Source organism: Wyeomyia smithii, chromosome 3 (assembly GCF_029784165.1).
Source record: "Wyeomyia smithii strain HCP4-BCI-WySm-NY-G18 chromosome 3, ASM2978416v1, whole genome shotgun sequence".
In the NCBI taxonomy this organism is placed as follows: domain Eukaryota; kingdom Metazoa; phylum Arthropoda; class Insecta; order Diptera; family Culicidae; genus Wyeomyia; species Wyeomyia smithii.
Genome location: NC_073696.1, coordinates 276,795,002 through 276,809,929, shown reverse-complemented (window position 1 = coordinate 276,809,929; position 14,928 = coordinate 276,795,002). Strand labels below are relative to the sequence as shown.

General features: G+C 37.7%; 1 protein-coding gene and 1 pseudogene across 1 annotated transcript; one reads left to right on the top strand and one right to left on the bottom strand.

Annotated features, from left to right (window-relative positions):
- Positions 1–2,492, top strand: LOC129729319 (uncharacterized). Its single transcript, XM_055687829.1, has 2 exons — positions 1–19; positions 1,035–2,492. The coding sequence occupies exons 1-2, from the start codon at positions 1–3 to the stop codon at positions 1,688–1,690; spliced, it is 675 nt and encodes a 224-aa protein (XP_055543804.1). The 3' UTR covers positions 1,691–2,492.
- A 763-nt stretch (positions 2,493–3,255) lies between these two features.
- On the bottom strand, positions 3,256–4,072 carry LOC129729318 (uncharacterized; annotated as a pseudogene).
- Positions 4,073–14,928: the final 10,856 nt, after the last annotated feature.

Genomic DNA, 14,928 nt, shown 5'->3' with positions numbered 1-14,928 from the left:
ATGATTTGTACTGGTATTGGTAATATTTTAGAATGCTGCTACTGTTGAAGCAGTGCAAGCAGTTATCAATACTGATGGTCTTGGTACTGACTAGGTTAATGCAAATATGAACTGATCGATTGACTATCATGAATTCGGACATTAAAAAATATCATCGAATCAATAGCAACTAAAAATACATTTTATTTGTTCAAAACATTTTGCTTTTAACAACGACTCTGGTTTTATTCATATGCATTCGGTTCCACGTTACTGGCACCAGCGTCAGAAAATTCTGTTGCAACATGGCTCGCTATTGGCTGTTTCGGTTGCTGACGGTGATTAGGGATGCACCTGCTTTTGATACGCACCGACTCGTGAAAGAAACACTATAGGGGTCTTCATATCGAGAAGTATTTTTACCGACACGTATTTGCTATATGTTTACCAATGCATTCATGTGAACGTACCTTCGGATGCTTGGTATTCATGCATAAACGCAGTTTTGTCAAACTGAGATGCCAGATTCATTTCTACATTTAGGAATCGTTTTTGCAAAGTTCCAAGAAATGAGAATGGATTTTTCAATACCACTTAAAATAATTAAATATCTTGAAGACCAAAAAAAAATTAAATGTCTGAGCCATTTAGCCAAAGGTTAGGCTTAGCTTAACTCGTTTGACATATTTCGTATGATGAAAAGTGAGGATCATTGTCGTAAAAAAGAGCTATGTTTCGCTTTTGAGAGCTTATTAAAATAATTCTTTGTAGAAAACTCAAAATGCGAACTTCCAATTTTCACCCATACATGAAGTTGCGTTTTGGTAGGGCTGGTGCTGATTCGGCATCACTGTTGTCGTTGCTGTTCTGTTTCTTGTTTACATTTTGCAAACAGTATCCAATATGCCGAAATTTAGCGAAAAAGAAAACTAATAAGTTATCTCAGAACAACATTTATCGACAATTTATTACATCTAGAAATATTTGCAGATGGTCAAGGTTTTTATAAGAAAATTGAAGTCATATAATATAGCTTAAATGTATACATTTTTCAGACCAGCAAGATCAGGAAAACAAAGCTATCGAGGATTACATCTTTTCGAAAACGATCGCACAATATTGTCGGTATGCAGCTCTTTTTATAATTGGATCTGTACCTAAATCTCGACATTTTACTGCTAACGTTCTACCAAACCTCGATGAAACCCGTTTCAAAGAATTGATTCGTGTTAGCTGGAGCAGTTTCAAAATAATTCTGGAACTGATTCGGCATGATGGGGTATTCCACACTTTGCAAGCGCGCAAGCAATTTCCCGTTGAAATCCAACTTTTAATAGTTCTCTATCGTTTGGGATCTTATGGCGAAGGCGCATCTATTGCCAAACTTTCTGCCTTTTTTGGAATCGATGACGGAGGCACAATTCAAATCATTACTGATCGGGTTTTCAAAGCCATTCTAAACCTGAAATCGAGATATATCTCATGGCCTGACGCTACTGAAAGACGCGGAATAGTTGCAAGAAACTTCCATGAGCTGCCTCATTGCATTGGGTATGTTGATGGTACAGAAATTAAGCTGGCTGAAAAACCTGTTACTGATCCAGAAGCATATTTCTCACGGAAACACATGTACTCGTTAAAAGTCCAAGCCGTGTGTGACTATCAAAAAAAAGTTCGTCATATCCCAAGTAACAAAACAGGTTATATCTGAGTTTTTTAGAGCTAGATACAACCAAAACATAAAACCTTCAATGCCGACCACGCGGCTATAACAACCTATTAACAACAGCTATATACATGAGTCATGGCTAGTTGGCCCAGGTTTAATGCAGTCATCAAAACTTCATATGCGCTCCATCATAGGACCAGATGTTTTTAACAGGCCGATTTGCCTGCCATAGAATGGCCTCGAAATTTTAACTGAGATATATTCTCCAAATTAAATGTGAAGCGATAAATTTTATCTAGGTTTCATTTCTCAATGCCAACATTATATTCCGACAGTGTCGTGAAAACAGTAATGTGTGAGTTCTTTTTATAATGATTGATTATTAGTGTCATCTGTATCGTTTTCGTGCAAGTAAAAACACATGCCGTGAAATATTTATGGTGAAACAAGCCACATATTTTATCGTAATTACCGCTCGCCGCCGTAATTCTGTAGAAAATGACTATTCAATCAAAATTTTATTCCTCTGAACTAGAATGATGATTGAATAAATGCCATGATTTGTCATATTTCGTTAAATGTATGACTTTATCAATCATTCGAATTTCAAATCTACTCTGTGGTATCGGTAATATTTTAAAATAAAATGCTGATTTAGGATTGAATTTCATAATTCCGCATTTTTCATTCAACGCGACATGTTGTTTTTGGATAAACCTTCGAACGCTCTCAAAATCCTTCATCATAACTGATTCTCTTAATTTGATCAGAACATAGCGTATATTAAATCCAATACGCCGATCACGGTATTCATCTGCCTAAGTTACGATCATCAAGTTTTATTTTAGCCACAATTATAGTCTGCAGGTTTTTAGTTTTATTTGGTCAACAGAGGGACTTTCATACAACTTCATGCATATGACGGTTGCCATAGGATGGCTGTAAAGAATACTTGCGAATCATATTTTGTGGCTATCAAATAAAACCAAATTATAATCAAAGATAATGTAAGTTAACATAAAACGAAATCAAATCAATCCTAAGTCTTTGAAGCATGTTGATTGTTACTTGGGATGGTACTTGGTTACCCCGGCAGCGTACATGATAGCAGGATTTTTAACAACTGTGAATTATCAACGAATCCCTCTAAGTATTTCTCTGGAGCAGAATGGATAGCAGGCGATAGTGCCTATAAATTGACAACCACTGTTATTACACCGTACAGAATAAATACCACAGCAAGAACTATCGAAGACAGGAAGCAATTCAATAAAACGTTAAGCAAATTTCGAATTAGAATCGAACATTGCTTTGGACTGATGAAAGAGCTGAAAATTTCTGTAAGTGATGAAAGCATTAAACTAGCCTTGCGCTGGATTCTTGTTATTACCATATTGCATAATATTCTAATAGAGCATCGTCAGGATGAAGATGACTTTGAACTACAAGAAACAGTAAACGACAACATAGAAGAAGACGATGAAATGCATAGCACGAATACGACAAACGAAGGAGAGCAGAAACGTCGAGCACTGTTTGAAATAATTAAAGATTTGCATCAAATTTAACCATTTATTGATAAAAAAATCACATTACTGAGCGCCAAATTAAACATTGTTATTTGCTTTCAAATGCAATTCATACTTTTTGATTCGCTCCATGTACTCCATATCCAAATTCATCTTAGCCATCGCAAGCCGTTCTTCTTTCTCCAACTCTAACTTTCTGATTTCCAGCTGTTGAGACAGCTCTAAGTTTTTTCTCTTGTATGTCCACCAGAAGCGAAATCGATCCAGAATTAATCGATGGTTTGTTCCTCTTCAGAGGTCGCTTCTTAAGCTGGTTTTTAAATGCTGTAAAATCCATGCCGCTGATGGTTCGATTCGCGTCAGTTCCGTATTCGCAATCTTGACTCAACACTTCCTCTTCCGTGATATTCTCAATGAAAGCAGCATCTTGAGTGACAAACTGGTCCGAATCGTATAATTCAGAAATGCTAGCATTGACAGGTTCCGTTTCAACAATGCAATCTTCATAGGTGCTGCTTGACGTCTCAATGATGACGTCCGGTTTAACACTTTTACGTTGACCAAAGATTTGCTCCAGAGTTTCATAATATGGACATATTTTAGGTATATATTCCGATACACTTGATTCCATACCTTCTGCCAGCAGGCCAGCACCAGTTTGATTTTTCCAAGCGTCTGCTTTTAAGTACGATGTCTTCAAGTTCCTCAATTTACTCTTCATTAACGTCCAATTCAGTGCTTCAATTAAGGGAGTTTTTTCAGCAATCTCCATGTAAAAAATTTGAGCGGTAGGTTTCTGGAAAAGGATGATAATTAAACAGCCAGAACTGCAGAAAACTAAGATAAATTAACAAACCTCTAGGGACTCCGGGTTATCTTTCACCTCTTCCGAACAGTATTAAGCCAGCTAGCTGGCATCTCTATCTTATTTGCTTTGCTCCGTTAGGAGCTAACATCACTGCGGATCCGCAATTTGCGGGCCCCATTGACAGATGCTATGTTATGCGTATGAAAAGTGGCGGTGATATGCTATCTCGTTTACACACACGCTGAGATGTTAGTCCTCGAAACATGGCGGGATGCCAGCTAGCTGTATTAAGCAGATCGGCAGTTTCTGCATCTGTCCATCGGTGAGGTTGAGGTTGCAATCGTTGTCGTTTTCGTTTTTCACAAACCTGAAAAATATTTTTTTAGTATAGACAACGACAAAAAGCTATACATACAAAAACTTATTTACCTCAGTCATGATTTTCATCCGCACAGCAACAAATTTGGGAAGCACAAGTTGTGGTCGATGCTTTGTTTTGACGTTTTCGGCAGCTGCAGCAGGCACGGAGAACGAGGGGCTTGAAGATATAGTTTAAGATATATGAAATGCAAAATGTTTTCAGTATATCAGTAATTAATCCATTTTAGTGAGCATTTACGTTAATCTTATTTTGAAGGTTCTAATTTTGTCTGAAAACAACATAGTATAGTATATCAATCGAGCCTTTTTAAACGTACACGACAATACACATTTGGAAATTTATTATCGGAACTAAGCACAATGCAATTGCGTTTGGTGACCCCTTAGACTTGGTATTTGAAACGGCGTTAATAAATACTCATCAAAACCGACGTGTATTGACAAACGACCTGGTAAATCAGATTTCTTCTGAAGAAAATACGTGCTCGTAAATATTTGGATAAGTATACAAGGAATACACTGGATACGCTGAATACTCAGCTTTATATGAATACCCCTTATAAGTTTGAGTGTATTAAGGGCTATTCCCATCCGGGACCGGGCCGGGACCGGGCCGTGGCTGATCCGTGTGTCATCCGGGCTCGTTTGAGATTGATTGCATGCGTTCTTACGAACGCATTCACACCGACGCGACGTGCCCAGACCGGAGCAGCGCTGAGTTGCCGTCGTGCTGCCGCCGTGCGAGAAAAAACTATCGTTGCCGACGATACTTTGTGTTGCCGGGAGAGTGCACGGAAGGCATTCGGGTAGATGCGTGTATGTAGTAGTAACATATTTTCGGTTTTGCTTTGCATTTGCATTCATGCATATTGCCGTCACAGTCAAACGTTGAATTATAGTTCGGGAAAAGTGTTGTGTTAAAAAAGTGTTGTGTTTTCTCAGCCAGAGCGCAGCGCAGGCACGGTTCGTACACGGCGCAGTGTGAATGCATTAAAGTCCCGGACGGGACACGGACACGGCCCGGATCCGGCCCGGCCCCGGAACGGAAGCAGTGGGAATAGCCCTTTATACATATTCTAATCTCGATTTCTGTCAATGTATTCATTACGCAACTGTTGCGTTATCGTTTTGACACATTTGTTGTACAAAGCCAGAGCGTTTAATGTGCGTTTTGAGAGGACACATCGGTTGATGTAAGCTCGAATTGAACCGCAGACTTGAACTTTTGCGTGGTTCCACATCAATTCGTTTTACGCCATAAACCATTAGCTCTGGCAGTAATTATTCTGATTCAGTCCATATCCCAGTGTACGGATTTCGATTCAAAACATGTTCTATCCAAACATGATTTTTTCGAGTTTCAGAGTACTTTAAATGATTATTTTGAATTAGACATATAAGAGTAAGCATGTCAATTGAAAGCAATACGTGATTTCTTTATTTTCAAGCAGTAGTGGTTCTAGTAGACTAAAGTATCGAACAACGTATGACAACATACTTACCGAAAGCTATGCTATAGTTGAAATACATTCCTCATGTGGATCTCAAATCTCACCAAACATTGCACTGATTTGGCACAATGTCGAAGCGGTTTCGGATTGCAGGTATCTTTTTTTCACTTTTCCCGTAAACTGGCTCTAGCTTTCATTATCCCTTAAACTTCTTTCATTTTTGATTTTTTCCTGAACGCCGAAACTAATCAAATGCTCAAAAATAAAACAAATGATCAATCCATCACTATTATTAAAACAAAAAAAAAACTGAAAGTAAATTTTACCGACAACTTTCGCACTCTGCTAAAAATAGTAACTTTCACATACCTGTAAGCTGTGCCGGCAGACGGATTAATTAGCACGATTAGCATAACATTTCCCGCGTGCACTTTAATGTTCCATTAGTCATCAAATCGTTAAATTTGTTTGTACTTCACCAATTCCAAACTCTTGAAACACATTCCATACAGCACCAACATTAGGCTCCGGAAGCCGAGAGAAAAAAATCGCACTCTTTTGACAGTCAAATACAAAAATAATTTATTTATCTACCGCCTGCTACGATGGGGTAGAAATCACACGAATGCAATTTCAATTTGTCCCGTTTGTTTGCTGCCGAAAATAGACACGGTCGAAGAAAAAAAAATGTACCAAGCATTGAATCCATGTGCCTGATGACCGTTCCTATTGTGCGACAAAATATGGACAGAACCAATTCATCAATCAACTCAGCGGACGAGGGCCGTCATCTTTCAGGGTTGGTACCAAGCGAGATGCCAGGCAGCTTAGCGCAAACTGTTCAGCCATGCGTCGAGATAATTTTAATTAATGTACTGAATCTAGGATCATAAATTTGATTGGAAAATGTTGCGTTCGACGCTTCTGAGTTGGCTGCCATTGAAGTCACTTTTGCCGAAGCCAGGCCGCTGCGCTGTCAGAATCAAGATGGTAGCGCTTGGCCTCTAGGTAAACAGTAGCTCATGTTTGTTTGCCTTTTGTATTCACGGACATGCGCAATTCGGAGTCTAATCGCTAACTGGGCTCTCTCGGTGTAGCACGAATGTCCGTTCCAAGATCAGCCATATTTGCGCACCACCAATGAGATAACACCGTCTAATTGCTACTGATTAATTACCATGTTTTATTAGACATCTGCCTGCGTTGTGGTTAATACTGAAGCAAATCGTGTCATATCAATCTATAGTTAAGTGCGTAATGTTCATACGAAAGATTAGCACCGCTTGCGTCACATCGTTCTCGTGATGGGTCCGATTTTCTATGTACTCCATAAACACCAACGGAACCATATCATTTGGGGTGAAATAAGAGGACAATGATCGTCCTGAAACCAGCAACTATAGTGGTGTAATTGTAATGCATTTATGTTAAAAATAAGTGCTACCTTCGGAACAAACCAATTTCGGGGCAGCCTCCCGTAATTATGATAAAGACTTTAGCTCTTTATACGGTTGAGATTGTCTTCGGTTGACCTTTTACTAGAGCACATTGTCGTGCGCAGGATTTTCGCGGGTTGCTTTTTGAATGTAATATTCTTATCATAAATTAATCCTAAGTACTTAATTTGAAGCAAAAAAATCTGATCTGATAAATCTGATTAATATTTTTCACAGCCTTTTTCTTGGATTACAATACCAATCACGTGACATCACAAAATGTTACACTAATTTGAAACCCATCCCTCCAGTTTCTCTCCCTTCCTCGGGCACTTCTATAACAAGAACGCATAGCAACTGATTTTTCTTTTTTCTTTCTCTCTCGATCTTGCTGGTAACTGAATATCAAGTGCCAGTCAAAGTGAACCGATTAAACCCCTTACGTTATTTGAATTTGAAATCACACCTTCAGAGCTAGAGTTAGAGCCGCATCGTCATCACTAACCAGCAGCGATCATCATTTGTTAGAAGAATTTGCATCTCGGTGCTTGAGCAAGCAAAATGTCATCATGTTTGCCCTACAACACTTTCGTAATTGAATCACACCGGGGCCGGAGGCTCCACGTACTTTACACATGGGGAAGACATCGTATATCAACACGACCGTGCCGGAGATGATGATGATTTCGAACGAAATGTGTGATAATTCAAAATGTCAACACTTGATAAGAAAAGAAGAGCACCTCAGTAAACCTACTGTACGGGTCACGGTGCGTACATCAGTAACTTTAAACACACAAAAAAACTAGTTTTGATCAGGGAGATAGGTAAGCCAAAAGAAATGTGATATTTCACGACTGTTTATCGTCACAAATATTTCCCAATCGGGCCCACCGTCTGCCCTAGGTCGAAGCCTATAATAATTTAAATCCACACTCTGTCAACCGCGCGAGGCTGAAGCGCCAAGAGATGAGCTTGATGAGACGACAACATCAGCCACGGGTACAGTGTTGGAAAAGTAGAGCAAAGGCACAAGCATTGGAGAGACTTAGAAGGAATTAGTGCTTTATGTATTCGGTTATAATTATACGACTGCAAAACAGGGAATCCGTCCGTCTGTCACACTAAGCACATTGCTTAGTCTAACGCACGAGCGCCCGGAGAACGCTTGCATAACAGAGCGCGAGAAGATTTACGGTCCCGTCCGGTGTTGGCCGGATTTTCCCATTCCCGAGCTGGGAAGAGATGTTTTGTTATTGTTGCAGCCGTAAACTCGGTACCGAGCTTGGCTCGACTCGAGATTGCAAACTTCCTTGCGGAATAAGCGACGAATTGTTATCGTGTTTGATTATGACAAAGGAGTCACCCTTGGATGCTTCTGTATTACGCTAGATTTTATTAGTAGTATGCCTGTGATTCACTAACAAAGTTGTCAACTTTTATACTCATATAGTTGTTTCTAAAAATATCCCTGATTCGCCTGATTCTTCTGTTGCCTAGTTCTTCACTCTTGTTAACGATGCCCTTACATATACGCACTATTATCAGCATTATCTGGCATATCTCGTTTCGCTCAACTGAGTCGTACGTCGCCTGGAGACAGATGATGAATCTGCGAGTTTTATTCCCAGAGCTTATCTAGAATCTGTCTAGATCTGATCAGTCGTGGAACGACTCTCTCAAAAATCAGCTTAACATTTGCTAACAAAGAATCCGTTTAAAAAGATTTCCGATATCGGAAAAGTGGCCCTTCATCGTCAATCTTCCTCAAAATTCCCAAAACCCTTGTTATCACGGTCTGGAGTCCAGACTCACTTTGTTGTCTTTTTTTAGCACATCTGATGATACGGGATTTGAGTTGTTGTGCTGTGGTGGCTTCCGAAACATGTTCGTACGCCAACTGGGGCAGTATGGTCCAATACGACTCGATTGACCAAAACTGGGGTAAGTTTGAGGGATTTTTTTCGTATTTTCTACTTGTTGTTTTTCGTACGTATGGCGCAGCTTTCGGCAGTTCTCAAAGATTTCCTGGGCTCGGTTGTAGCATTTCACGCCTTGTTCTTGGCGGCAACTTTCAAATTCATCCGCTTGGCGATTACGTGAAAGAGTGCTTTCCCACCTCCGTTTCATTAGCTGCCCAAGCATACGAAAGATGCGCTGTTCCGCCATTTTTACCATAAACAATCAAAAACACACTGAGATTGAATTACACCAACAATAAGGAGAGAAAAAACACAAACAGTTATTTCCCAAGTAACAATCAAAATGGCTTCAGAGACTTAGGATTGTTTTGTTTTCGTTTTATGTTAACTTACATTAAAGTCTATGATTATATTTTGGTTTTATTTGATAGCCATGAAATAGAGATTTGAAGATTCCAAGAGATCCAGAGCTATTCAAGATTTGCTGCTCTACAGGATACAGGAATCAGAGTTTTCAAGGGGTTCGAAGGTTTCGAAAGATCAACGACAATTCAAGTACACCAAGAAATTTAAAGATCAAGATTTCTTTTATTATAACAGCTAAGTATAAAACTTAATTTATTATATTTGTATCCATTTGCATTTTTTGTTGCCCTACCATAGTGTGCTCTTTTACACACAATGGAAGTGGATGAAAAAAATTTGGCCGATCCTGTTTCTATTACACCTAAACCTCCTGACCCTTTTTCCACTGTTTCCTCAATTCCCTCACGCGTTAAACTGTATCCAGACGGATCGACTGGTTCATTTGTTGTTTATTTCCGATCAAAAATAGGGCCCAAATCAAAGCCCTTAAACATCATTCAGATATCTAAAGATTTAGAGTCTCATTTCAAGTCTATCATTGAAATTTCTAAGGTCAGACCTAACAAATTGAGAGTTGTGGTTAAAGACCTTACTCAAGCTAATAAAATTGCTACTTCGGAGTTTTTCACCCGGGAATATCATGTTTATGTTCCCGCTCGAGATGTAGAAATTGACGGTGTTGTTACCGATTCCAGCTTATCCAGTGAATTTCTTTTAAAAGACGGTGTTGGATATTTCAAGAACACTTCCATTTCAACGGTTAAAATTCTCGATTGTCAACAATTGAGATCCGTGTCCTTTGTAGAAGGGAAGAAAATATATTCCCTCTCAGATTCATTTCGTGTCACATTCGCTGGATCTGCTTTACCATCTCACATCTCGATTCACAATGTCCTTGTACCCGTTCGCCTGTATATTCCACGAGTCATGAACTGCACCAATTGCAAACAGTTAGGCCATACTTCTGCCTACTGTTGCAATAAAAGTCGATGCGGTAAATGTGGGGGTAACCATCTTGATGACTCTTGCAATCAAGAAAATAATAATTGTTATTACTGTGGTGAAACCAAACATGAACTCTCGAATTGTTCCTTATTCATTCAACATAAAATTAAAATGAAACGATCTCTTAAAGACCGCGCTAAACGCAGTTATTCTGATCTCCTTAAGCAATCGGAAACAAATTCTCTTATTTCTTCTAATATTTATGATTTATTGTCCTCTGATGAGACGGACTGCGATGTTCCTCTTGCTGGTCCTTCTTTTTCAAACCCTGGTTGGTCTAGAAAAAGGAAAAATCTTTCTTCCCCAAATCTTCCCAACAAGGGCCCTAAAATATCACTTAATAGAAATGGTAATGTTCCCAAATCTAATCACCATACTGAAAAATCAAATCAAACTTCCTCTAGAATTTTAAATTTAAAGTCAACACAAGAGTTTCCACCACTATCACCCAAAAACTGTGATAGCTCATTCACACCTTCAAATAAACAAACAAAATCAGGAATTCTGAAATTTTCTCATGTAATAAACTGGATTCTTGAATCATTAAACATACCGGACCCTTTCAGCAAATTTATTCATTCATTACTCCCTGTTTTCAAAACATTTTTAAAGCAGCTTACCTCTCAATGGCCCCTCATTTCTACTTTAATATCCTTCGATGACTAACTTATCGTCTGAGACTAATGATTTTATACATATTTTACAATGGAATTGCAGAAGTATCATACCAAAACTTGATTCATTCAAAGCTATGATTAATAATTTGAAATGTGATGTGTTTTCTATTTGTGAAACATGGCTCACTTCAGATATCAATCTCAATTTCAATAATTACAATATCGTACGATTAGTTCAAGATATTCCCTATGGAGGTGTACTTTTAGGGATTAAAAGTGTTATTCTTTTTATAAAATTAATTTACCTTCAATTCAAGGCATCGAATGTGTAGCTTGTCAAATTAACATACAAGACAAAGATCTCTGCATTGCTTCTGTATATATCCCTCCTAAAGCACTAATTAGACAACAAATGCTTTCTGATATTGTCGAACTTCTACCCTCACCCCGTTTAATATTGGGAGATTTTAACTCTCATGGTGTAGCTTGGGGTTCATCTTACAACGATAACCGCTCCACTTTGATTTATAATCTTTGTGACAATTTTAATATGACTGTTTTGAACAATGGAGATATGACACGTGTTCCGAAACCACCGGCTCGTCCAAGCGCATTGGATTTATCATTATGTTCAACGTCATTACGGTTAGATTGTAGCTGGAAGGTTGTCTATGATCCCCATGGTAGTGATCATTTACCAATTTTAATTTTAATTAATAATGGGTCAAATAGTACTCGACCAATTGACATTCCGTATGACCTTACATTAAATATTGATTGGGAAATTTATAAATTAATAATTACAGAAGCTTTAGAGGCATTGCAACACCTTCCACTTCTTGAAAAATATGATTCATTTGCGGGTTTAATTTTCAATTCTGCAATACTAGCCCAAAGGAAAAAATATCTTGGCGTTTCAACTAAAAGACGACCTCCTACTCCTTGGTGGGACAAAGAGTGCTCAAAAATTTATGTTGAAAAATCAAACGCGTATAAGATTTTCCGGAAAAAAGGAAAAATCGAAGACTTTGTACGATACATGAAGTTAGAATCCATGTTTAAAAACTTGATCAAAGCTAAAAAACGTGGTTATTGGCGACGATTCGTTAATGAGCTTTCCAGAGAAACATCTATGAATACTCTTTGGAACACTGCTAGAAGAATGAGAAATCGAGTAGTGGCTAATGAAAATGAAGAATATTCAAATCAATGGATATTAAATTTTGCAAAAAAAGTATGTCCAGACACTGTTCCTGCTCAAAAAATTAATCGTGACAATTTTTCTGAACAATCGGTGATGGAACTACCATTTTCTATTACTCTCTCTCTTCCAATAATAATGCCCCTGGTCTGGATAAAATAAAATTTTATTTACTGAAAAATTTACCTGACATTGCTAAAAAAATGTTGTTAGATTTATACAATAATTTTTTTGAACTAAACATCATTCCACATGATTGGAGACAAGTAAAGGTGATTGCTATCCAAAAACCTGGAAAACCTGCTTCTAATCATAACTCATATCGTCCAATTGCGATGCTTTCTTGTATTCGTAAATTGTTTGAAAAAATGATTTTATATCGTTTAGACCATTGGGTTGAAAGTAATAATTTATTATCACATACCCAGTTTGGCTTCCGTAGAACTAAAGGAACGAATGATTGTCTCGCATTACTTTCAACAGACATCCAGATTGCATTTCCTCAAAAAGAACAAATGGCTTCTGTATTCTTAGACATTAAGGGAGCCTTTGATTCTGTTTCTATAGATGTTCTTTCTGATAAACTTCATCAAAAAGGTCTTCCTCCTAAATTTAATAATTTTTTATACAATCTACTATCAGAAAAACATATGCATTTCTCTCATGGTAGTTTGTCAGCGTTTAGACTTAGCTACATGGGTCTTCCACAAGGCTCATGTTTAAGTCCACTGCTCTACAATTTTTATGTGAGTGATATTGATGACTGTTTGGTAAATTGCACTATCAGACAATTTGCAGATGATAGTGTGATTTCTGCCACAGGTCCCAGGGCATCCGATTTACAAAGATCTTTACAAGATACCTTGAACAACTTATCCAATTGGGCAATACAACTAGGTATAGACTTTTCAGTTGAAAAAACTGAATATGTAGTTTTTTCTAGAAAACATGAGCCAGCTCAGCTCCAACTTATGTTAGTGGGTAAACCCATTACTCAAGTTTCAGTTCATAAATATCTTGGCGTATGGTTCGACTCAAAATGCACTTGGAAAAGTCATATTCGATATTTAATACAGAAATGTCAACAAAGAGTAAATTTTTTGCGCACAGTAACTGGATCATGGTGGGGATGATAATAAATAACTTTGAAAGACTTGTTGAACTTCAATCTCAAACTCGTTTTATGACTGTTTATTTCAATTACATGTCTCAAAATATCAACCCTTCTTCATTTCCTTCAAATAATATTTACTCATTAGATACCTTTGATTCTACCCTATTTTTTGATACATCAATGTTAAATGAAATGACAACAGATTCCAAATCTATTTCGTGAAAAATATCAAAATATAAACTGTAATAATTCATTTTATACCGATGGTTCTTTTCTCAACGGATCTACTGGTTTCGGTGTTTATAACAATAATTTATCCGTCGCTTACAAACTCGGAAGCCCTGCTTCTGTTTATGTCGCAGAGCTGGCTGCTATTCAGTACACATTAAGTTTTGTTGAAAATTTGCCTAAAGACAATTACTTCATCTTTACGGACAGCCTCAGTGCTATTGAAGCTCTCCGATCGATAAAAAGTATAAAGAGTTCTTCGTATTTTTTGAATAAAATACGCGACCATTTGAGTACTTTATCCGAAATCGCATCACAGGTTACATTAGTATGGATCCCTTCTCATTCTTTAATTGAGGGCAATGAGACGGCAGATTCATTAGCAAAGATCGGTACGGTACATGGTGACATTTATGAAAGACCTATTGAATTCAATGAATTTTTTAGTTCTATACGTCGAGAGTCGCTCATGAACTGGCAAAACTCTTGGGACAATGGAGATCTAGGAAGATGGTGTCATTCAATTATTACTAAAGTTTCTTTAAAACCTTGGTTCCACAAATTGGACGTAAGTCGTGATTTCATTTGTATGATGTCTCAGCTTATGTCCAATCATTACTGGTTTAATGCTCACCTTCGTCGTATAGGACTCACAGAGGATCACCTTTGCACCTGTGGCGAGGGTTACCACGATATTGAACATGTTGTTTGGTCATGTCCGTTATATCGTGAAGCTAGATCCAATTTAGAAAATTCTCTTAAAGCTCGGAATAAACAACCAAATGTCCCTGTTCGTGATGTCTTAGCAATTTTAGATTTCCCATATATGCGTCTTCTATATTCCTTCCTTAAATCAATTGATGTTCCTATTTAGTACACTTTTGTTTTCATTTCAGATTCTATTTACGCGCTTAACCAGGAATAAGACGTTCCCGAAAATATATTTGGCTCTTGAAGCTGCAGGAACCATACTTATCAAGATTGTGTTTTATGATTTGTAACTTATTTATAATTGTATTATTGTATATGAAAAGATCAGAGGGTTTTTATGCCTGTTTGAGGAGAAATATTTATTAATTTTACTCAAGTAGGCTTTTCCCTACTCCAAATATTATTTCCGCCCCGTTATGCTCTCTGCGATTGGGCCTTTATCTTATTACATTTAATTAGAATAAAAAAAAAAGCCATGAAATATGATCCGCAGTATTCTTTACAGCCATAC